Source organism: Nilaparvata lugens, chromosome 3 (genome assembly GCF_014356525.2).
Source record: "Nilaparvata lugens isolate BPH chromosome 3, ASM1435652v1, whole genome shotgun sequence".
Classification (NCBI taxonomy): domain Eukaryota; kingdom Metazoa; phylum Arthropoda; class Insecta; order Hemiptera; family Delphacidae; genus Nilaparvata; species Nilaparvata lugens.
The window spans coordinates 76377872-76403770 of NC_052506.1; the positions used below are offsets into that span (position 1 = coordinate 76377872).

At 34.1% G+C, this 25899-nt stretch overlaps 1 protein-coding gene across 9 annotated transcripts in view; it reads left to right on the forward strand.

Annotated features, from left to right (window-relative positions):
• The window catches only part of LOC111049645, a 37058-nt gene that overhangs the window by 6328 nt on the left and 4831 nt on the right, over positions 1-25899 (forward strand). For 5 of the 9 annotated variants that reach the window (XM_039424627.1, XM_022335776.2, XM_022335777.2 and 2 more), the window contains exons 2-4: positions 12270-12407; positions 13343-13570; positions 15336-15482. In XM_039424627.1, coding sequence (XP_039280561.1) covers positions 12282-12407; positions 13343-13570; positions 15336-15482 — 501 coding nt within the window. In that variant the 5' untranslated portion in view covers positions 12270-12281. Of the gene's footprint in view, positions 1-7604; positions 7624-8406; positions 8426-9694; positions 9714-10347; positions 10367-12269; positions 12408-13342; positions 13571-15335; positions 15483-25899 lie in introns of those variants that run through there. The other 4 variants (XM_039424631.1, XM_039424630.1, XM_039424629.1 and 1 more) reach the window with 4 other exon arrangements.

Genomic DNA, 25899 nt, shown 5'->3' on the forward strand with positions numbered 1-25899 from the left:
AAAATATATAGATGTTTTGTAGGTTGTTTGGATCAATATTAAAGACAGGGATTCTGGTTGTTATACAGTTTAATGTTCTCAGTTGGATTCGCTCTATTCTTTTTAAAAGATAATTTGCTGCACTTCCCCATGTTTCAATTCCATATCTAACAATAGGTTCCATCAGTGACTTATAAATTAGATACAAGCAGTCGGAGTGATGTTTCTATGCAGATAATAAATTTTTGCATTTAGCGCTTGAAGTCTTTTTGCAGTGTGATCGATATGAGGATTCCATCTCAGGCTACAATCAATTATTATACCAAGATAACGGGTGCTATTCACTAGATCAAGAGGCGGACATTTGCAAGTTAGAAAAGCATTTGAATAAAGGCAATGGCAGTCATGACTTGATACTGTTGGTATTTCATTGCATCTCAGATGGGGAGACTTGAAGTGCATTAATACAGTTTTTTTTCTATTAACAATTAGATTTCTGTCGTGGGACCATCTTAGGATTCTGTTATAATCCAGTTGGATCAATTGCTGGGCTGTTTTCAAATCTCTATGTCCAACTATCAGAACAGTATCATCTGCATACATTAGTACTTCTCCATGACTAATTACACTGGAAATTGAGTTTACATAGATGTTATATAAAATCGGGCCTAAAATACTTCCTTGTGGTACACCAAAATCATCATTTTTATGTAATCCACTGTGATTGCCACCCAGGTTGACCACGAAATATCTATCAGTCAGATAGCTCTTGAATAACTTCAATACATTGCCAGTAATTCCTATATTGATAATTCTCGCAGTAATATCTTGTGATCAAGGGTATCAAAAGCTTTAGAATAATCGATAAATAGTGCAAGAACATGATATCTGTCGTTTAGCAGATTGTTTATTTTATTAGTAAAATTTACGAGAAGGGACTCAGTGCTTTTTCCTTTTTGAAACCCATATTGAGAGTTGGAAAGAATATTATTTTGAAGAAGGTATTTATTTAAGTGTGTGAATAAATATTTTTCAAAAATTTTCTCGGGTACTGACAATTTAGATATAGGTCTGAAATTGTTAAAGTTATCACGAGCACCAGATTTATAAATTGGTTTAACTATAGAAATCTTCATTGAGTCAGGAAAAATTCCTTTTGAGATAGATAAGTTGATCAAGTGACATAGAGGATATAGAGATAGTCGTCAAGGATATGAAAATCCAAAACTCCCACACCATCAAAACCAGGTGATTTTTTTTATCCATATTATTTACTATTTGTTTAATGTCTTGAACAGTAGCTTTTCTGAGATAGAAATTTACATTAGGTGGGACCGCGACAGAGTCATCGAGAATCAGTGGACATGAATGAGAAGTATTCCTGATATTTTTATAAAAGAGTCGGCGAAAGCAGAACAAATTTGGTCGGGAGTTGAGAATTTATTAGAAAAACTGTTTAGGACTCTGTCATCAGACACATCCGATGATCTTCCCAGAATTCCATTTATACACTTCCATTTCTTTCTAATATCGTTTTTTGAGTCATTAAAATTTTAATTATATAATTTCTCTTAGCATGTGTTATTTCTTTATTTAGTTTGTTTCTAAAAGATTGATATTCATTTTTGTATTTTGAATTCGAAGGATTACTTTTGGTGCGTCTGAATAAGACATCTCGCATTTTAAGTTTATTATAAAGTTCTTCAGTCATCCAGTTATTCTTGAAATTATTGGATTTCTTGTTTTTGATACGAATTATTTTCTTAGATTGGTTCAATGCTCTGTCGAAATTCAATTTATCTTATCGTATACTAAGTTGGGTGAGAAAAATAAGAGACAACTATTCCATTCGCTCTGTTTTAAAATGGATGAACGTTTTTTCCTGTCAATGATTGTCTTAAATTCTTCTTTATCTTGATTGGATTTTATTTGGGGGTTGTATCGAATTTTGCAACCTACAATATAGTGATCAGAGATCTTTACATTTATTACTCCGGTATTTGAACTAAAATTACTGCTAAGTAGACGTAAAAATAAATGATCAATACAAGTTTGAGTAAGCAAGTTTTGTCTGAGCTCTTCTCTCGTGACTATAGATATACCTTTTTTACAACCATAAGATAATAACATCGATTCATATAATTGTACAAATTGATCATTTTGTTTGAAAAGATCTAGGTTTGTATCACCTAAAATGATAAGATTCGCTTTATTATCAACTTCAAGTATTAGTTTCTCGAGATCAGAGATGAAATTATCTTTTGAAACTGTGTGGCCTGTACAAACTGATTATATTGAAAGATACGTTTTTAAATTTAATGTCTAACATAATATATTCTAAATTTATTACATTGAAGTTGACAGTGATTTCCTTGAAATTTATTTTATTCTTTATGAAAGCTGCAAGGCCATGATATAATCTATTAGGGGCACATTTGTATAAAGATCTATACCCATTAATTTGAAAAAGACTACTTAAATTAGAATCAATGTTGATTTCTGACAAAAAAATAATATCGATATTAGCATTACAGACGGCTAAAGTGAGTTCGTTGAAATTCTGTCTCAGTGACCTAATATTAAGATAGATAATTTTAAACGGAGCAATAATCTCTAGCGATAAAGAGGAAGGAATGCTCTTATCAGCAAGCCAGCTATCAATAGTTGGAAACGCCTTGCAAGGCAAAACCGTCTCCTCAATTGGAAAATCATAATCTATCATGACTGTATGGTTGATAAGTTAATAACGAATGAATAATTCCAGATTTTCAAAATAACAATGGTAGGTACTTGAATTACAAATAATAGAAAAATAATACAAAGCCCAGTGCACAAAGTAGAATGTGAGTTGTAAAAGAAATACGGAAATCTTGAAACTGAACATTGGTGCAGAGGTATAAGTAATCTTATCAGATGATTCTATCGAGATCTGATTCAACCTTAATACGGATCACTTGTGCCTGGGGCTCTTTTCTTACTAGTATTCTACCCTGAGAGGTCCATACATATTTGTAGCCAAGTGGTTTTGCTCGTAACTTAGCTTGCATGAATAATCTTTTATTAAACGCTGTGAGATTTTCATTGAAGTAAATAGACCTATCAGACGAGTTTCCTAGATCTTTATTAGTAAGTTTTGCTGCTCGTCCGTTGGTAAGCCATTCAGCTCGGACAATTTTTGAGACAAATTGCACAATCAGCACAGGTGGAGAATTCACTGTTGAGTTTTTGGTGGATTCCTGATTGGCAATCTGTGCGCAGCACTCACATCACTTTCATTAAATTTCACGTTTATCTTATCAGCTATGTTTTAGATCATCGAGAGGAGACTTATCAGTTACTTCAGACAGTGAATCTCCAAGTTATTTATTCTACCGTATTGTTCAAGGTCATTAATTTTCATGCTGAGATCGTTGATGTGATTATCCTTTTCCCGTAATTGTGCGTTCATTTTGGCTATTTCACTTGTCAGTTTTTTATTTTCAGTACGTAGCTCTTTTATTTCTACAAGTAGTTCATCATATTTAGCGGACAAAAACTCCTGACTCGACTGAACAGAATTCACTGTAGTTTCAATGTTGGTCAATTTAGTGTTCAATAGTTGGAGGAGTGTACGAATGTCCTGCTCATCAAGATTATCGCTAGTAGTTAAGTTACCTGAAGATGTACTCCCTTTAGCGCTTTTCGAATTCTTGCATACATGGAAGCAACGCCACTTTTTTCGTTCATCCTCCGACATTCGGCGATATGTTGTTTCTTTGAGACTGCACTGGAAATGGAATTTGTTATTACACCCAAAACATGTCACTAAATCATCCGTATCTGGCAGAGAACTGTTACAATAATAACACTGCGCCATCACTGTAAAACTATGTACGTAATTAAGAAGTACGGTAATTTAAAAACAAATTATATTGTTCAAATTATATTGTAATATTGTTCCGAATGTAAATAGCAGAGTCACCACATCTGGTCACAGTTCTACAATAAATTGAGACAATTATAAGATCAGAAATTGTTGAGTAGAAATCTGATTCACCCATTGTCAAGAAATGCTCACATAAACACAATATATCGAGCTTCTGGTCTTCAACAAATAATGAAAGAATAGCCTGCTTAGATCTAACACTCTGTGCGTTCCAATGACCGAGAACAAGATTCGGCTTCACAACATTCAATCACAGGTGCTGACACTAATGGGTTTGTCTCCCTAAAAAAACACGAGTGTCTATAACTGGTGCTTTTGTCACAAAAAACCTTCGAACCAAGGCACCAGAAGGCCAAAAATCAGCATTGAGCAATTTATCCACAGTTATATAAATTTATCAATCATAGCAATTTATCCATTCAATTTTGTACAAGTCTTTATCAGTCAAAATTTTTTTTACCGATTCAATAGATTCACTTTTATGAATTCTAGATAGAAAAATTTCACTAGTAGGCCTATCTTTAATCTTTTTAGAAATGCTAAGTCCGGTATCTTTTCCAGTACATAGAATCGCATCATTTAAACGCTTATTTACCGGGTTTTGGGTCGATGTTTTACGTTTTACATTTACGATTTTACCAGGATGTAACTCTCAGATTTAAAATTTGAAATGGATTTTAATTTTTTCCCAAATCTTATCACTAATATCGTAGGTAACGTTTGAATAATCACGAAGCTGCACGTTTAGCTTAGCAGTATACAACTTGCTTGTTGTGGGCTTTGATGACGAAAACTGGAAACTTTTCATATTTCACTGAACATAAATTTATTACATTGAATTCTGTTTTGTATGGTATAGCTGTTTTCTATAATATAACATAGACAAATATAGGTACCCTAAGTTACATTGAGGTAGGTTTCTTAGTTTTTCTCTCCCGATCTGTGCTTCATTGTAAAAAATAATAAAAAAGGCACCTAAACTTTTATGTTGTAGTGAGAGACCAAGTTTTCCAATCCAAATTTTTGGTTGGGATCGATTTAGTATGTTATTTTTGTCACAAAATTTAAACTGCGTTCATCATTGTTCATTGAATAAACAGTACAAAATAGCACAATTTTGCATGCATTAAACCTAGGTTATATACATATACCGTGTCAGCCATTTTGTTTTGAACATTTGGTTCTTGCAACCACGGTATATAGAAGAAGATTTTCATCTAAATACCGTGCTTGCAACTATCTGTTCCTTAGCATAACTCTCTTAGCGATTTCATTAACTCTATCGTAAATGCAATCGACAAAGGGGAGAAAATTGTTGGCATATTCTTGGATATGACTCGTGCTTTTGACAGTGTGAGGCATAATGTTTTGATAGATACGTTGAAAACTCTAGGTGTAAATAGAATAGAACAGACATGGTTTGAATCGTACCTGAAAGATAGACAACAATTTGTTGAGATAGAGCATATTGAAGAGACGCATGCACTGCAATATAAAATCAGATACCGCTCTGACCTGAGGAGTCTGAAATATGGTGTCCCTCAAGGCTCAATATTGGGTCCTTTATTGTTCCTGTGCTACATCAAAGGGTTGCCTAGGGTGGTCCAGGGGAAAGCTGCTGTTTGTCTCTATGCTGATGATGCAAACATCATCTTCTCGGGTGAATCCATTGAAGAGATTGAAGCAGCATCCGCTGTTGGCTTGTATTCCATTAATAAATTTCTAATAATAGGAATCTTCTTTTAAACGCCAGCAAGTCTATTGTAGTTCCTTTTTCTACAAGGCAAAGAATTAATCATTGGTCCCCAAATGTTGAAATAAATGGCGAAACCTTAGAATTAGTGGATGGCACAAAATTCTTAGGCCTTGATATTGATAGCAGCTTATCATGGGATAAACATGTTTCTCAGGTTGTAAAAAAGATATCCCCCGGCCTTTTTGCTTTGCGGCAATTGACAGATATCTGCAGTATACAGACAATGAAATCCCTGTACCACTCTTTAATACATTCTCATCTGGCATACGGACTGGCTATCTATGGAAGTACAACCAAGAGTAACCTTGATAAGATACTATTACAACAAAAAAGAGCTCTCAGAATAATAATGAAGTTAAAAAGATTAGACTCAGTAAAACTCGTTTTTCCACAGTTTGGAATCTTAACAATCTATGGGCAATATATTTTTGACGTAGTCATGTACTTTAAAAAATGCTCGTCAACAGGATCAAGAAACGAACACATGGCTACAACACCAGATTTGGAAGGATCGAGGAGAGGCATAGATTGAATTTCTTTAAGAAAAAAACACTTTTTATGGGGAGAAAATTTTTCAATATACTTCCTAGAGAGTTGAAAGAAATAGAGGAGGTTGAATACCTACAAAAAAATTAAAGGAATATTTGGTGGGACTATCTCTATACTCTTTGCAGGAGTATGTCAATTTGACTGTAAGATTTTAGAATCTTGTTTTTATCAGAATTTTTGACTTCTGTATGTGTAAAGGATGATTTTGTGACGATATTAATAATTATTTTTGTAATTTGACACTGTTCAGATGTATTTTGTGCATTTTGATGAATAAAGAAATTTTCAATTCAATTCAATTCAATAGCAAATTGGCCTAAACACTAGCAATAGTATGCTATCTCAAGTTGTTTGTGTTTTAAACTTTGACGAAGTCAGTCTGGCGACTGCCGGTCATGGACAGAATTTCTGAATAGTTGCGTCTATGAATGATGTAAGCCAGCGGTTCCCAACTGGTGGTTCACAACTTATAAAAAGAACATTTAGGGAAAGTCATCATCATCGTCATTTAAGGATTGGGCTCTTCTGGCCTGTTCCGGCATCCATTAGGAAAGTATGGTATAATTTAAATTGAATAGAGATGAGGTTCGTATTTTTCTCATCGATACCAAGTACGCAGATTTGCTCACAGACTTTTCCTGGCTCTGCTCAGTTGCTTAACTAGCTGATGTTTTTGAACATTTGAAAGGGCTGAATCAAAGTTTACATTGGGGAAAATGTTGACATTTTCAAAGTGGAAGATAAAATTAGTGCTATGGTGAAAAAGTGCCGAATGTGGGCAACGCGGGTAGAAAACAAATCATTCACGAATTTCTCTAGTGGAGGCTTCTGAGGAAAATTTTCCTAATCAAATAAAGAGCAAAATAGCAGAACATTCACGCAGCTTTGCAATCAGTTTTAGGGAATATTTTCCTAAAACTGACCCAGATGATAATTGGGTTAACAATCCCTTCTGCTGTCAAGATATACCCAGGTGCTAGGTGAGATTCGCGGGCTCACGGAAAAAGAACAAGATCAACTTGTGGATTTATCCAGCTTCAGTGAAATGAAAAATCAATTTGATAGTAACTCGATTTTGGTAACAGCACGAAATAGCTATGAAGAGCTTGGAGAAAAGGCATTGAGGTTAACCCTTCCCTTTTCAACGACTCACCGTTGTGAACAAGCATTTTCCTCAATATGTTTTATGAAAAACAAGTTAAGAAATTGACTCGACATGCGGTCAGATTTTAAAGTGAATGTGCCAAGTATTGGAGCCTGATATCTCAGGAATCATTAACTTGAAGAAAAAATTGAACTCTTCTCATTGAACAAATCGTGGTAATTATTAGGAACAGTGGACCTAGTCTCTATTTCCGCAACTTATTTGAGCTGAGGTACAGTAGAAGGATCGTATTCTCCATATCAAAACCAAGTTAGTGAAACAATTTTCGTACTGATTTTACAATAACAATAATTTTACAGTAATAATAACACGAAAATTATTATGATGAATGCACACAAAAATAATTATAAATCTCAAGTTTTTTAATATTATTCTAACGTACCATAATTTAAATAATGATTATCAATTATTAAAGAACTACCTACATTTTTCTTGAAATGTCAACTCCTTCTCGTTATAGAATTGAGTTATGAACTATAAATTTTCAAATACACTCTGTTATTTCATCAGATTAGCTGCTATTAACTATTAAGTGTGTGTGTGTGTGTGTGTGTGTGGGGGGGGGGGTAAATGACGGTAGATGAAGATATTTTTATTACTGTGAAGTATTACATTTAAGGAGTAGGGGGGTCCGCATAAATATAATTGATTGATGAGGAGGTCCTTGGGAAAATTTTGTTGGGAACCCCTGATGTAAGCTATAATGCTCCTGGTTGTAAGGTGGAGGGAATTCAGTCCTGTGGATGTTGTTGTGGTATATGGGCGATGTAAGTGTGACGTAAGCCGTTGCTACGACACCATTTTAGTCTCTAAACAAACCGTTGCTATGGAGAGAGAGCGTGTTATTCTTATGGGTCTAAAATATCACCTTACATTTACGAGTATATCAATGAAATAATTGATTTCTAAGAGTTGAGAAAAAATTTTTCAAGTTCTACACACTCAAATCATCAATTTCCAGTATTTATCAAGATCAAATAATTTTTTTTGGACATCCAAAGCAGAAAGTCTCACGAAGTAGTGCATAGTACTATGTCTGTAGGCTGCTAAGGTAAGTCTAGTTGAAGAGAAAGTTAAAGTGCCACATGAATTCTTACCTGAAATTTTTAATTATTTTTTTTTTCAATATAAGTATACATCCACAGCATATGCTGGAAGTTTCACAGTCTGCTATTTCACATTAAAAATGTTTATTTGAAAATGTATACAGTTTGTTTTCAATCACAAATGAAAATGGTTTGAAACAAACGAAGAACGAACATTTGCTTTGTTCCTGACTGTAAACATTACAGTGAAAAGGCAGGCTACATGCCATTTTGTTAGATTTTTTGAAAATCCGAAGGCCTAGCTGATTGGCCTCTATAAGTTCTGTACCACATTTTTAGGCTATGTTATTGTTCATAAAAATAAAACTAATCAAATTTATCTGAATAGCTACATTAGCCAAATTATTAATACAATCATTCAAATACAATTATGTTTACAGTGAATGTAGCACATAAAAAACATAATTGTGTGCTTTACTTTACATGTTCATTTACCCCTTACAAATTCTTGTAAACATCACCACCGTTTAGTTAGAATGTAGGAAGTATACAACATGATTAGTGATCACAGCATCTTTACCTTTTTTACTGTGTTGTGTTCATTCAATATCTTACTATTTCACGTTAATTGAAAACAATTATAGATTTCTGAAAACCTCAACACCAAACTAATAAGTACATACCTAGGCTAAACCAAAACACCTAACCTATATAATTATTTAAGCTTTAGTCTACTCTAACAGTTACACTAAATAATATAAAAGCAGAATATATATGCATTTTTAAATTACAACTTTAACTTTAGTACCTATGTACTAAAGTAACTATCCACTACTTCGTGAGACTTTCTGCTTTGGCTGTGCAGAAAAAAATTTGATCTGAATAAATACTGGAAATTGATGATTTGAGTGTGTAGAACTTGAAATAAATATTCTCAACTCTTAGAAATCAATTATTTCATTGATATGCTCGTAAATGTAAGGTGATGTTTTAGACCCATAAGAATAACACGCTCTCTCTCCATAGCAACGGTTTGTTTAGGCTCAATTCACACTTACGCGGCTCAGGTTGAGAAGAGACTCGACTCTAGTCGAGAGCATGTATTTCCAAATGGTGACACTCAGACCAGTCGACTCTAGTCTCCACGACTGTCACCATTTGAAAACACATGCGCTCGACTAGAGTCGAGTCGAGTCTCTTCTCGACCTGAGTCGCGTGAGTGTGAGTTGAGTCTTAGAGACCAAAATGGCGTCGTAGCGACGGATTACGTCATCACTTACATCGCCTATTAAGGTAGGCGCACACGGATCGTCATCGGACGGATCTGACGATTAGACTTGATGCATTGTTTTCAATTGGAGTGCGCATACCTATATGATGCTGATAAGTATGTGCACTCCAATTGAAAACAATGCATCAAATCTAATCGTCAGATCCGAAACAATGCATCAAATTTAATCGTCAGATCCGTCCGATGCGTGCCGTCCGTCCGATGACGATTTGTGTGCGCCTACCTTTATGCAGCTTTAAGAAATCCCACAGTCCAGACATGCAAGGAGTTCTAGCTGGTGTGTTGCGGATCGCGGATATGATTACTCTGTATATGTCTCATGTCTTATTGTTTTTCGGCTTTATATCAACATTGTGAAATTCAAAATCAATTTTATATCTGTGTTATCTTCCTCGGATGGTGCGGAAACTTTGGCAGAAATCAAAATTTGAACTTAACCTAATTGTTTGGACTATTTTTAATATGTGAAAATCCAGGAACTGAAGAAGTTTTGGGCAATTGCCTGTTTTTTCTTTCCTAATTATAGTATGTGTATCACCTTGAATAAATAAATAAATAAATAAATAAATAAATGTGCTTAATGCCTGTCTGCTTCATGGCTGTTTTCCTGATGTTCTCAAGTTATCCCGTACAATTCTTTCTGTTTTCAAAAAAGGTAATCTTGAGTCTAGGAAAAACTAATAGACCTATAGAAATGACTTCCTGTGTTGGGTACATTGTTTGAGGCCTAATGAAGGAACAGCTTGTGTTCCACTTAGAGAGAATTTATTGACCTTTCTTCAATCCACAACATGACTTTAGTGCAGGGAAGATCTACGTTTATAGCTGTCTCAGGAATGATTGATTATATCATTGAAGCCTTTGAGGAGAGGGATCTTGTGCACCTGGGGTCCTTGCTGATCTGAGCGAGATCTTTGATTGCGTACCTTATGGAAGGATTCCTTCCATGAGCGAGGTGTTGTGACCCTCAGATCCTACTTGACTGGTAGGAATCAGATCATATCCATTGGATGTGCTCTCTCACAGCCTATGCAAGTTGATCAGGGCTTGGTGGTGGGTCTCCTGCTCTTCCTGGTCATGATCAATGATCTTGGGCTCCTTGGACTAGTGCTGATTTTTTCGGATGACACAACAATCCTCTCTAGAGGGCAAACGGTTGAGCAGGTGTTTAATAATTCCAAGCAGTAAATATGAGTCTATTTCAGAAAATAGACTCATTCTGCTTGAATGAAGAGAAAATTCAGTAACTTGTCTATGGACTTTGCAGTCTTGTTGGCTCTGCTCATAAATTAGCAGTAAAACTCCTTGGATTTGTCAATAATAATTGATTCCAAGTTAACATGGGCAGGCCACATCGATGGAGTTTGCACCAGGAAATTTTAACCGAGAGAAAGGACTCATTCCTTTAAATAAAGGAATTAAGGAATAGTTCTCAAGAATATCTTTGCAGTGGCTGTACTCATGAGATCGTTTGGCAGCAGATTATAATAGAAAAAGGCTCCAGTGTAACCTTTGAAGTTCTTGTGATTCTATTATGTGGAATATCAATATCTCTCCTATCCCGGTTGTTGTGTGTGTAGTTCTCATCTCAATGTAGGATTTTTCTTCAAAACTACAATATTATTATTGTTTCCATTATAGAGATATAACCGTCAGGATGTGAGGTCCTTGCAGTGTTTTAAAGTACTTTTTCTGGAATTGTTTGGATGGTTCATTTCTGTATGCACAGTAATCTATCAAGAATATGCTATTAAATTTGCTTATTTCTATTAAAGTTGATCCGAATTTTCCAGGCGACGATGTCATAATATATGAGGTGAGATGCAAATAGGGAGTGGTAGGCTGTAAGTTGCTCTCTACTCTTCAGTTACGTTAACGAGCTCTACGGATCACATATATTTCAAATATATTAAAAAATAAATTAAATAAAAATAAATTGCTGTGTATTCCAAATTAAGGTTTGAAGCAGTTTTGGGCAAATGCCTGTTGTTTTTACCTGAATTGTATTATTGCATATGAATAAATAAATGAATAAATAAATAAATATACTGCTTCCATAATATTCCCATCTATAGGTTTGCAATGTATATTGATTGCCATTAGATGTCACAGGCGGGTGAGAATTATTCCATAGCAGATACATTTGATTTCATCGAATGCGGAGTCAATTATTTCTTTTGTAGATGTGTTTTCTTGTTTATATATCAGATTAAATAAAACATATCATAAAATAGAATTCATTTTTTTTCACAAAATACATCGAACTTGTAATATTTTTTTAAATGTAAATAAAACATTAATGTGCATAAGGTACCACTGCAATTTGCATGACGGTGACAGCTAGGGTTTAACCGAGGTTAAAGTTTTCAAGCTCAGTTTTAACGTGATTCAAAATTTTTTTCAAATCTTCATGATTGTCACTAGTGAGTGAACCAAAATATTGAGGGGTGGACAAAAACCGTCTTCCTAAATATTAGGGGGCATATGTATGCTCAGGTCTGCATACAGACGTTTGATTTCTTCACTAGTATTAGATTCATATCCTTTTTCTCTTTCAGATTCGCTTTTGAATGACAATGGATAGTGCAAAGATGTGCAGGGTATGCCACAAGAGTAGTGGTATTCATATTGACTTATTCGCTGCTCAAGATGGTAAACAGTACATTGAAGAAATGTCTCAATATTTATCAATAAAGGTAATGCATTTTAACATTTGACTGAAGTAAGCATTTTATTGAGTTTATTCTAATTTGATATTTATATTTCTCTTACTGTATAGTGAGAAGAAAAATGAGAAAGTAGAAGTAATGAGAAGGGAAATCATCAATTGAACGTTAACAAAAAACATCTTGTTTGAATTGCTAGATATTAAATCATTATTATTTTATAGTCACTTGCTTTGATGAGCCTGTAGCATATTGCATACAATGTGGTGAAAACAGTAATGCCACACATTTCGCTATTACTAGTTTCGCAAAAATTTAAGCTATAACTAAGTTTTGCAACATTAAAACTATTTCAAGCTATGCAACATTATTTAAGCTTACTAGTGTGACAACACATTTCGTAAGCGGGCTGGCATAGCTCAAATTGACAGATAGCATGCAGCGATTTACTATCGATAAGATAAGGTGCATTTACAATAAAAATGACACTGATGTAATAACATTTGTAGATGAAATAATAAGGTACCGTAGGTAGTCCTTGTGCTATTTTTCTTCCAAATTTGGGCCATAACACAAGATTTTTTTAGGATTGTTATTTGAATTGTAACCTGAGTATAACGTATAACACTTGAATTTTTATATTGAAATCTGTAACAATGCATATTTTTCTTTGGCTAGAACCGTGAGCTCTTGTTGTTGGCCTCCAGGAATAAAATAAAAATCAATCAAATGATATAACATGTTTTCTCTGTATGGACAATGTAATATTTCTTTGGATCAATTTCAAATTTATTTTATTGTTGAAACATTGATGCAATGCATAGCAAAGTCAGAAGTATAGAAATCAATATAAACTATGAGAAAAATATATAAAACATAATAAAATATCGTGCATGTATAAATGTAATAAATGATTTTATTAAATTTTAATTGCAATTTCATTTGGCCTTCTATTCCCGTTCCAGGTTAACCGTAATGATGGGCTCAGCAGCTTGATTTGCCATCTTTGTATATTCCACTTGTCACTATGTAGTCAATTGAGTAAAGCATATTCCTTAACGTACAACGCAGACATCATGGAGCCGGTCGCTTGTGATGGTTGCTGCATATGCAGGGAAGCTGACAACACAATTCAGGTTGACCAACAAACAACCAACCTCATAGAGAAGGCTAAAAACTGCTTCAGTTCTAAGGTAAAATTCTCAGTTCGTATAGGTGACATGGTTATGATATTGACTTATTTTTCAATAGTCTTGATGGTTCTCAATCATCTTCCAGTGAGTGAAGTAGTGGTAGTTGGTAATTCCAATCTGTTAGGCCCGGTTGCACAAAAATTTTAATTTTTAAATTAATCATGATTAATTTCACGAGAACCAATCAGAGAAATTGTTTTTGTAAAGTTGGCTTCTATGATTAGTTCTCGTGGAATTAATTACAATTAAAATTTAACCGGCTTTTGTGCAACCGGCACTTTATCTGTTATATAATAATAGTATAAAAACTCATTAATATTTTGAAATTATGTCTTCAAATTGATTTTCATTTTTGATTAATTATGTAACTAAATCTTGTGGATCTTGCATTGATCATTTTTTTGTTTCTAAGGTCTGTTAGAAAACGCATGGTGAGAAGTGGTGTCATTGAGACTCACATAAGTGACCACAGAGCTAAATCGCTGTGTATATCCAAAATATATAACAGGAAATTTGTTATGAAAGGCTCAAAGAAGTTATTAAATAGAACTGCTTAGAGATTTATTGTATATAACATGATTTGAGCTAAGTTTCCCTAAGTAATAATGTTAATTTCAAATTTAAAATGTTTTAGATATTCTTTCTACCACCATTAAATCCAAATCAGTTATTTATTACAGAATCAGAAATCAAACATTTTAAAAAATTAAGGTCTGGATAACTGATGGATCTTGTTTTGCGATTCACAACCATGATACATTGTATAAAAAGTTTTGTAAAAATCCACATATCATATAAATGAAACATAATTTTACTGTCTATAAGCAGACATGTGTAAAGACAGGCAATAGAATAAAGGCGTTCAAACAAAAGTACTTGAATAGATTGGTCAGATGTAATCCGGAGGCCAATGGAAGATTTTAAATGAAGTATCTGGACTTGCCTCAGTCAGGATACCTATTGATCGTATTAGGAATGATGGAACTGTTATTGAAGATATATTATAAATCGTAGTTAATTTATTCATTGAATTTTTGTCAATGTTCCAAAATAAGTTATAAATTATATTCGTATACCCAACTAATAATAATAATAATTTGTGCAATTTTCTCAATATCTCATAAGAGTGCGTGGTTGCAGTCTGCTTGATCTTTTGATTGCGCCCTTATTTACAGACAGAAATAAGCCTTCTATATGTAAATTTTTATTAATTTAATCATTCAGAGCAATTGATTTTTAATATTTTATTCTTTTAAAATAATTTTGATAATTAAAGCCAAAATAGATTACTTGAAGTTGAATATATTTTGAATAATTCAATATGTGAGAAAGCAATTATTGCCCTGCTATGTTACGTACTTCATCCAATTGTATATTTTTCAAGAAGATCCTATGTAAACTGTAGAGGTGATGTGTTCCAAAAAATGCATGATTTGACTGCTTGTACATTGATCTTATGGGCCTGAATTGATGCCCCGATATTGATTAAGCTGACTTCTTAGGCGCACTCTTAATGCTCCTATTTTAAAATGATATTTAGTGTGAGTAGTTATATTAGTACCTCCAGATCAACTTGGTTTTCAAAGTCCTTCTTATGTCAAGAAATCTATTTTATTGTCTCAATTTATTATATCAAAGAATCCTCAATGTAATCCTTATACTGCACTTTTAACATATCCAATTGAACTGAATTTGTATTTGATTTGAATTATTTTTTAAGTGTTTGAAACAATTTTTTATATAGCTCACTCTTTCATTTGTTCAGGATAATTGTCCTCTGCTGAAAGAAACTGGTACGAAGTTCCTATGTGAAAAATGCACTTTTAAACTGAGTGAAGTGTCTCAGTTCTATTCAAGCATCCACAGAGATGTGTGTAAAGATGAAGAATCCTTGACGATCGCTACTGCAAACGTAAGTAAAAAATCTATTCTCATCCACAGAATTCCGAATTTTCCAAATAATGCTTATCATGTAGTAACTGAAAAATAATTTACACTATGCTAATATTGATAAAAGTTATTGCAGCTCGCTAGATGTTATCCTGAAGGTCGCTAGATGATACAGTGTCCAATAGGATGTTAAAAAAGGGTTATAATCATGATAAAAATAGTGTGAAATCGCATTTGAATTTGCTCTATAAATTTTGTCAACACAATAATTTTCTAAAAATATCTAGTTAATTTATAAAATTGTTAATAATCAATGATAATCAACATCGTATCATCTTCACTCATACTCTGAAGCCTATGTTGCTATTTATTACCATATATGGTTCTATTACTTATGCTATTGCCCACATCCTCAAGCACGAAATAGATACTAAATATTATGTTACAATATAGTACCAACTGATAAAATCAGGCCACACAAGTTTTGTAAGCTGCGACAACCGCATTGCGCATTGTCTATAGTTACATTTGGTAACCCCCTTTATAATGCTGATGTAGCTATGCATTGTTATTTACTAGCCATTAGTTTAGTTGCTTTTTCGAGTCAGTCTGTTGCCAGAGCTCGTAGAGCGTACATCGCTTATAACCATGTATTAGATGTATTAGTATGTTGAAATAAATAATTCTTTTTAAAAAGCCGGTTGGTTATTCCAGTTCCTTAACTGGCACCCGAACCACCCTCGCGCAGTTTTCCGATGTTGTTCGTTTGACAATATTAGTTTTCCGATTCGTGTCGCGATCGCTTATTTCGACTTTGAAAAGGAACCTATCGGAGGACTAAGTGAGGTGAACCTTCAACTTCAACGGAGCTTCTACACGGGATAACCACGCCACCGGACTCCTTTCATCTTGGCAACCACACTGGCAGACTCCTTCCGGAACGCTTTCATCCAACAACCGGAAGTAAATCCAGTTCTTACCATTGCTGCTACTGTAAGTAACGAATGAATTCTTCTACCTCAGCTTCACTTTCTTCTGCTTCAAATCAACTCATCAAGCCCTCCAAATTAGACTCTTCCACTATGGCAACTATCCCCAAACATCTGTTGGACTTTATTCCCAAGTTCGATGGGACACCTGATAAAATTCCCAAATTTCTCAGATCCATTGAAGAACTTTTCAGACTTTACTGTAATGATGCTATCGAAAAAACTCAACGTGACCAGAACCACTGGCTTTTGTATACCGCTGCACTTCACAACTTAGAAGGCACAGCTGATAGCGTAGTTCAAAATAGTGAGTGCTCCAATGTAATCGAACTTATTCAACTCATAAAGAAACACTTTTCCGATAAACGTACTGTTCCAGACCTCATAGCAGAGATTGCTATCATGAAAACTTTTCAACATGAACATCCCCTTGACTTTCTTGACAGACTAAACGAAAAACGAACCAGGGTAGTTACTCGCTACAAATTAGACGGTGTATCCGGCGACTTACTCAAAAACCTTCTTGAACAACTTGACATGACACTTGTAAGGACACTTATTCACGGTGTTCATCCAACACTCGGAGCTCATCTCCAAGTCTACAAGCTTAAGAACTTGGACGAAGCCCGCGACACCCTTCGCAGTGATTGCAGTATTGTGCTAAATCAATTGAAACTTACGGAATCTGTGTCTGATAATGCAGTTATCAATCCTCAATTTCGGCAGCGTAACTTCTTTCAACCGCGATCAGTGTTTCCCCAATTCAGGCAGTATTCACCTCGAAGTTTCCAACAACCCTTCAAGCAAACTTTTGCTCCTTTTAACCAATATAGGTTTCAACACAACCAATTCCAACAACCTCCACAAATCCAATCTCAACAGCCTCAACAGAATCTAGTACCATTTAACGCAAGATTTCAGCAGTCTCAATTTCAAACTGTCCAACCAAAATCCTTCAACAGTAACTTTCGTAATTTCCAAGGCGGTGCACAAAACGTTCGACAGTCTCCAAATTGGAATTCTCAAAATACTGTCTCAATGCGTACTGTTTCAACCAATCGTAGTAACAACTCTGCACGGAACAATTCGTTCCACGATGTTCATTATATGGAAGGAAATTGCATTGACGAATCTAACGTAAATGTCACTCCACTTGATGAAACTAGTTTCGTTCAATCTATGCAAACTCAAATCGATTCTCTCACTTCAGCTGTAAACGAATTGGCAGACCGTTTTTTAGGATTAGGCCCAGCTCCTTCGGGGGACCCGCCAATCAGTTCGAGTTGAAGATTATCAACAAATCCCTCCCGTACTTTGTCGATGATTCTAATCTAAAATGGCTTGTTGACACTGGATCAGTGAAGAACTATATAAATCCCGCTATTGTACCACCTGATGTGACTAGATTTAAGGAAGAATTTATCGTGAAGACACCTGCTGGTGAAAGAAAAGGAGATGAGTATATTTTTATGAACTCGTCACAAGTGTTTCCAATGTGTGCTAGAATTAAGATGTATTTATTTGAATTTTCTAAGAAGTATGACATTTTATTAGGACATGAAACTCTAAGTGTACTCAATGCCAATGTTAATTTCAAGGATAAGACGTTAGATTATGATAATGGATCGAAAAAATTATTATTTGTAATGAATTCTAGTAGTAACGAAATTGAATTGAAACCAGGTTTTAATGTGATAACTGTCCCAGTTAGGTCTATTCCCAATGTAGGACGAGGATTGCTTAAACCTGTAACAAATGATAAATTTAGTATTGAAGAAGGTATAGTAGATATAGTTAATGATGAATGTACATGTCTAGCGTTTTCTCATGAACTCATGACCATCAGTCCTGAACCCATGGAAATAGATGAGATAGAAACTATTTATGAGCCAACTAATGAATCAGTGACCGAGAGTCCCGAACATTTTGCATTAGTGAAGAATTTGATTTTTGAAACTTTGCGTACAGATCATATGAATGATGAAGAGAAAAGGGAGATATTTGATTTAGTAATTAAATTTCCCGAAATAATCAAACTTGAAAATATCCCTCTAGGGTCGACGAACTTACTCAAACACAAAATCAACACAGTTGATGACAATCCTGTATACACAAGAAATTATAGGTACCCTCAAATTTTCAAGAAAGACGTTCAAATTGAGATAGAAAAGTTGCTAAAGAACAAAATAATTCAACCCTCAAACTCCCCATACAACTCTCCAATATGGGTAGTTCCCAAGAAAATGGATGCTTCTGGTCAAAAGAAAATTAGAATGGTAATCGATTACAGAAAACTCAATGAAAAAACTATAGCTGACAAATATCCTCTACCAAATATTGAAGATCTATTTGGAAAAATAGGACGAGCTACGTATTTCTCGACGATAGATTTATATTCTGGTTTCCATCAGATTGAAATGGACCCAGAGTCTGTCCCAAAAACAGCTTTTTCAACAGAAGACGGCCACTTCGAATTTCTAAGGCTTCCCTTTGGATTGAAAAATGCACCCCCATTTTTTCAGCGTAATATGAACATACTATTTGCTAGAATGCCGAATGTTTTAGTGTATATGGACGACATAATTGTATTCTCTGACAATTTAGAGGAGCATTTGAAACATTTGAGATCCGTTTTCAAAAAATTGAAAGAACACAATCTTAAAATACAGCTCGATAAAACTGAATTTTTCAAAAGAGAATTGTTGTACCTAGGACATGTAATCTCAGAAGAAGGAATTCAACCAAATCCCGCCAAATTGAAAGCAATCAAAGACTTCCCGATTCCCAAAACCGAAAAACAAATAAAACAATTTTTAGGATTAACTGGTTACTACAGAAAAATGATCAAAAACTATGCAAAAATCGCTAAGCCTCTGACTCAAGCTTTGAAAAAAGATGTCAAGGTTGACATTTCTAATAAGGAGTACGTTAATGCATTTGAAAAACTGAAAACAATGCTACAAAACAGTCCAATATTGCAGTTACCCGATTTTTCTAAACAATTCATAGTTACTACTGACGCTAGCAATTTTGCTATTGGAGGAGTGCTTTCACAGATTTTCAATGGTAAAGATCTACCTGTTGCCTATGCTTCAAGGACATTGAACAAAAATGAGATCAATCTTTCAACCATAGAAAAAGAACTATTGGCTATTGTGTGGTGTTGTAAATATTTTAGGCCCTACTTATATGGACGTAAGTTTTTAATTCAGACTGATCACAAACCTCTCCAATGGCTTCATAGTATTAAAGAGCCAAATTCCAAATTGATAAGATGGAAACTTTTGTTAGAAGAATTCGATTTTGACATTACCTACATAAAAGGGAAAACCAACTTTGTAGCGGATGCTTTGTCCCGTCCTTATGACGTCACTATGATGGAAAATGAAGAGAATGGTTTTCGAGGTTTCGAAGATGGTTTTCGAGGTTTTGTGAATGATTTTCAAGGTTTGGAGAATACTAGTGATGACCCCCACGAATATGATGATATAAGTATAGACGATTTGATAAGGTTCAATACTAACACTGACTAAATTAGGCGAGCGGAATGATAATACTGGTAATGATAACTTAGTAAATAATGCTAATCAAGGAAACTTTGTAAATAATAATGCTTATGATGACATTGATCGTGAGAATATCGTGAGTAATGATAATAATGATGACGAACAAGAAGCCGAGAACGATAATCGCAGCTTAGCTACGATACACTCGCAAGAAAGCTCAAATGAACAGGTACTCGGTGTTGGTTGTATAGCTGATGATGATAAGTTGCTTAATATTGAGCATAACCAACTTATTCTTGAACGAGGTGACCAAGCCCCTCAATTGAGAAAAATTTTTGGTAAAAGACGATTGACCATTTATTTTAGGAACGCTAACGATTATGATGACATGAAAAATAAATGTATTGAGTTTTTGAAACCAAAAACAGTATATGGAGTTTTCTGTTCGCGAGAAGGTGTTTTGTATGATGAGTACGAGAAAATTTTCAACAATTTTAAAAATGTGTTATTAGAAACGTTCGATTCGATAAAACTGAAAAGGTATAAGAAAATGAATTTAGATATAGTGGATACTGATGAACAAAAACAGATAATTTCAAATCACCATGAAGGAAAGACGTACCACAGAGGTATCAATGAAACGTATAATCAGGTAAGAAGAAGATATTACTGGCCATCAATGCTACGAGACGTAACAGATTACATTAACAAGTGTGCTGTATGCCTGAAAGTAAAGTATGATAGACAACCTGTTAGAGTCACATATAAAGTCACTCCTACTCCAGATAAACCATTTGAAAAACTACAAATTGACTGTTTCCAATACGATAAAATAAAGTTTTTGACAATGATTGATTGTTTTTCCAAACGATTAACAGTCCATCCCCTAAAAAGTTTGAACCAAATCGATATTCAAGAACGCCTGAATGATTATTTTTCATCTTTTCCCTACCCAAAATTATACAAATGGACAACGGCCGTGAGTTTGACAATGCAGGTTTACGCGACTTTTTGAGATTGTACGGTGTTGAAGCATACTATGTCACTCCTGGACACCCAGACTCTCAAGGCTTAATTGAAAGAGCTCATTCTACGCTTATCGAAATCCTAAATGCAATTCAATTGGAGAATAAAAACAATTCAACAGAAACAAACATGAAACTAGCAGTTATAGCATTTAATAATACGCTCAACTCAACTCTGAAAATGACTCCCATGGAAATAACTTATGGCATATCAAACAATCCTTTTGTTAACAGAGTTACGGAAAGATTGGTGACAGAACAACAGTCTCACCAATATTTAGAAAGAATGAACTTAGTTCACAAGTTGATAAAGAATAAAATTGAATCCGAAAAACAAACACGCACTGAACAACTGAATGTCAATCGTGAAAAGGATGTAGAAATTGAAAAAGAACCTTACATTAAAACAACTTTTAACAAAAAAACTAAACCGAAATTCTTCAAAGTAAACTACAGTAAAGACGATAAACTAGCTACGAACCCTCGAGCAATTCAGAAACGCCCATTTAAAGTACACCCCAATAGAATGAAACGCCCCAAAAAACTGGTGAAACGAAAGAACTTATGTGTTACAGGACACGATGATACCAATCCTACTTCTCCTGTTGCTGGCCCCAGCAGCACCTTATGAAATGATTGATCTGAGCAAATCCTCCGGTGTTGCTCCCATTAAAATTCAGAACTCCTTTATTGTTAACACGACATACACATATGTTCATAAAATAAGTACTAGCTATTTAAGATTAGAATTAAGTAATATAGAAACATTTATTGATTTTTTAGCTAATAAGGATATTGATAAGAGTCGCCTAAGCATCATGAAATTAAATTTAAAGTATACGAAGAGTAAATTAAATCAAATCCAATCAATTAATTATAGAAAAAAACGAGGCCTTTTTAATAGTGTAGGATCTGCACTTTCTTGGCTCACTGGTAATATGGACGCTAACGATAAGGAACGATATGATAAAATTTTACAAACTGTGCAATCAAACGAATACCATCTTAGTAATAATGTAGAAAAACAATTTGCTGTTAATCATAAATTAATGGAGGAATTCAACAATGAAATGAAAACAATACGATCAAATAATATGAAAATCAGTAATTACTTTAATTCATTGTATAATGAATCAAACAGAATCGAACTTAATCAGCAATCCTCATTGTTATTTGACTCTCTCTTGCTTTTAAATAATAAAATTTCTGATATTGTAACAAGCTTAGAATTTTGTAAATTGAATGTACTCCACTCGACTATTATTTCTCACGATGAACTTTTTCTCATGCACCGAAATTCGAATTTTAGCTTCATTTCAAACGATGTCAGTGTAATATGGAAACTCAGCAAAGTCCATTGTGCAATGTTTAAAGACCACATTTCTTATTTCATTGAAGTACCGCTACAGTCGGCAATTTATGAAACATTTTTCCTGTTGTCATATCCTGTCATTCAAGAAAATGAAATTGTAACAACAATTGTACATCCTTCTTTTGTACTCCGTAATGATAAATTATTTTTTGGAACTTGCGAACTTATCAATGATAATTATTATTGTAGTAATATAAGTCGTATTGAAAATTTATGTATTGAACAATTGTTAGATGATAGAGATTTAAATGGATGTAATAAATTAGTTTTAAAAGATGGGTCTTCTTTAGTGAAATATATTAACATAATTGATAGTTTTATATTATTTAATGTAAGTTCATGTATAATTTACAGTTCTGCCAAGAAGAAAAATGTTACTCTCTTTCCAAACAGAAAAACTAAATTGTCAAAAATTGATAACTCAGAGACTTTAATTGGATATTACAGACCAAACATATTTTGGGAAAATGAAGTTATTGTGCCAACTAAACTTATAGAAAATAAAAAGATTTCTAATTTTAGTTTTGATGAAGTACATACTGCAAACATAAAATTTCAACAACTTGATATTATTGATGAATTACCTCTACAAGACAATAGAATCATCTATATTGTTGTAATTACTATATTATTTATTTTGGTTGTAATTTTATTGATATTCATTTTTATTAAAATAATTTGGCAAAAACTGTCCATTTCTAACTCAAATAATTGTAATTCTGGCGTGGATAACGATATTGTTAATACCGATTCCCAACAAATGTATCCAAGATTGCCATGTAACTAATATTTAATTTTTGTACTTGGACTTGATACTATTTTATTTTTGAAGCTGAGGGCAGCTTCACACTTGGGGGGGAGGAGTTACATTTGGTAACCCCGTTTATAATGCTGATGTAGCTATGCATTGTTATTTACTAGCCATTAGTTTAGTTGCTTTTTCGAGTCAGTCTGTTGCCAGAGCTCGTAGAGCGTACATCGCTTATAACCATGTATTAGATGTATTAGTATGTTGAAATAAATAATTCTTTTTAAAAAGCCGGTTGGTTATTCCAGTTCCTTAACTTATGACGTGTTTACTACAATTGTGTTGTCTAATTTTATAAGTTGTTACTATATTGTACAATAATATTGCATGTGTAAGGGCCGCTTCAAAGCTTAAGTGGTCATCATCACCCTTAGCAAAAAATAAAATAAAATTATAATGACGATGTACATTCTTATAGTCTTATAGCCTATAAAGGACTCGCCACACCAAGCTCGCCAGTACCGCCGAGGTAGTACCGCTGGTGGTAGTTTTCTCGGCTGAGCTCGCCACACCGAAAAACGTCCGCTAGCGGTAGTCTCCGAGTAGTGAGTCTAGTAGTGGGGGGTGAGACGTACTAGTAGTTACTAGTAGGAGGAGAGGTGCGCATGCGCTACCTCTTCGAATCGCCTGCCATGTATTCAGGTTGAGCGCGCCACACTGAGCTCGCTTTGTCCGCCGTACTACCTCTCAGCGAACTTTTGTTGAATCGCCTAGCAGGCGGTCGTAGGTGGTAGAGCTCGGTGTGGCGCGATCAACCTGAATACATGGCTAGCGATTTTTAAAACTTCGCTACCGCCGCGGTAGCGAGCTTGGTGTGGCGTGCCCTCAAGGGTGACACCGAATAACGGGAACTTTTAAAAAAGGGTAAAAATGATTTTATTCAAACTAATGTAAAGTTCAAGACTTGCCATTTGAGAATTAATTATAAAATCTATCACTCTTTGACAATTATTTCTTCAAGATGGCTTCCTCCTGAACAAATACACTCTTCAATTGTAGGTTTGGTTATCCAGACCGAGAACATTTTTCTACTTTAAAAAAAGGAATACTAGAATGAATTCATTTGGAAAAATCCAAGCCCTCAATGGTAAAGTTTTCTTATATAGATGGCGCAAATTTGACACTATATCACCACAGTCAGTATTTGAATATTAAAACCAATTGTGCTTGAGATATGTTTGAAAGAAGCAGAAAAATCAAATGATAATATAAAATGGTATGTTGCTTTAAAGTTAAATTTGAAAAAAGTGGTTGGAGATCATGAACTTAATAATTCGCTTACATTCCATAGGAGAGCAAGAACAATTTTACAAATTAATGATAATATAAAGGAGTTTAGTAATCAGTGGGATGAGGTTGAAGGTAAAATATGGAATAATATTGATAAATTTGTAGAGTGTGGAAGTGGTTGGATGATAGATTCCCAATTCTTATGATCTGAATGGAATGCTAATTGGTATATCACTATGTGTTAAACCAATACTTACTATTACTTCAGGCCCCACAACTAAAGCTCTAATAAACTATGACGTCATCACATGTAGATCGATGATCTACTGGCGGTAAGCAAGCGAAATAAGAGCGCTGATGCTTGTTATCACATCTGATAATTATCTGATAATCAACTAATTTGGGATTACAAAATGAATTTTTACGGTCTTCCATTTCAATGAATATGGTTTGTTTATCTTTCTTTTAATATTCGTTTGTGAAAATTGATGATGAATTCGGGGTTTTAAACCATGGAATACTGTTGTGTACCTAATTGTCGCGGGAATTATAACAAGACTCCAAAAGTTTCCATACGGTATTTTCTTTTTCGAAAAATGAAACTTTGAAACGAAAATGGATACGAGCGAGAAGAAGGAAGATCTTCAATTCTACAAAACAACGGTTTACATGAAGTGTAGTATAACAGTGTAAATAAAGTGTGAATGGAAAATTTGTCTTTAATCTGGAATTTAGATAGTGTTCCATCCAATAAGAAATCGATACAGTAACAAAAGTTAGAGAGCATACATTGATGAGCTAGTAGAAACTACCATGATCTAGGAAGAATCAATCGGAAGAATCAATCTACATGTTATGACGTCATTAATTAGTTGTGGGGCCTGAAGTAATAGTAGGTATTGGTTAAACTCAACAGATCAAGACGAACAGTGTCAGAAGCATGTATGTAGGGTACTTTACATTGTAGCTTTGTAATATTAATTTTCACTGATTTTGCTGTCTCTGATTCAATTCAATCAGATTCTGATGATGATCTTAACAGAACAATTTCCTGACGAACATTCAATATAACTTTTCTATAGTAGTCTTCCATTACACCTAACCACATATTCAAAGGTATGCAAAGGCAGAATTTATCTAAACATTTCCATCCAGTCAACTTCCATCCTGCATTCTCCATTATTTTTTCATTGAGTTTTGATTGACGTAGATAGTTTTTCATGGTTGTTGTCAATCCTACATTACGTGTACAATCAACCTTAACCCCTCCCAATTCATATCTGATTTCATCAAATAGGTATGCAACTCCATTATTCATTATTGATAAGCGAATAGTCTTTGGTTTCCTCATCATTATTATCTTTCACTTTGATTTCACCTTCAATTATGAGAAAACTTTCACTTGGAAGTGTATAAATATCTTCTTGTTTCAAACTAATTTGAATCTGATCATTATGATTGGATGTCTGTTGAATATATGGTGTGTGAGTGATATACACATATTTACTA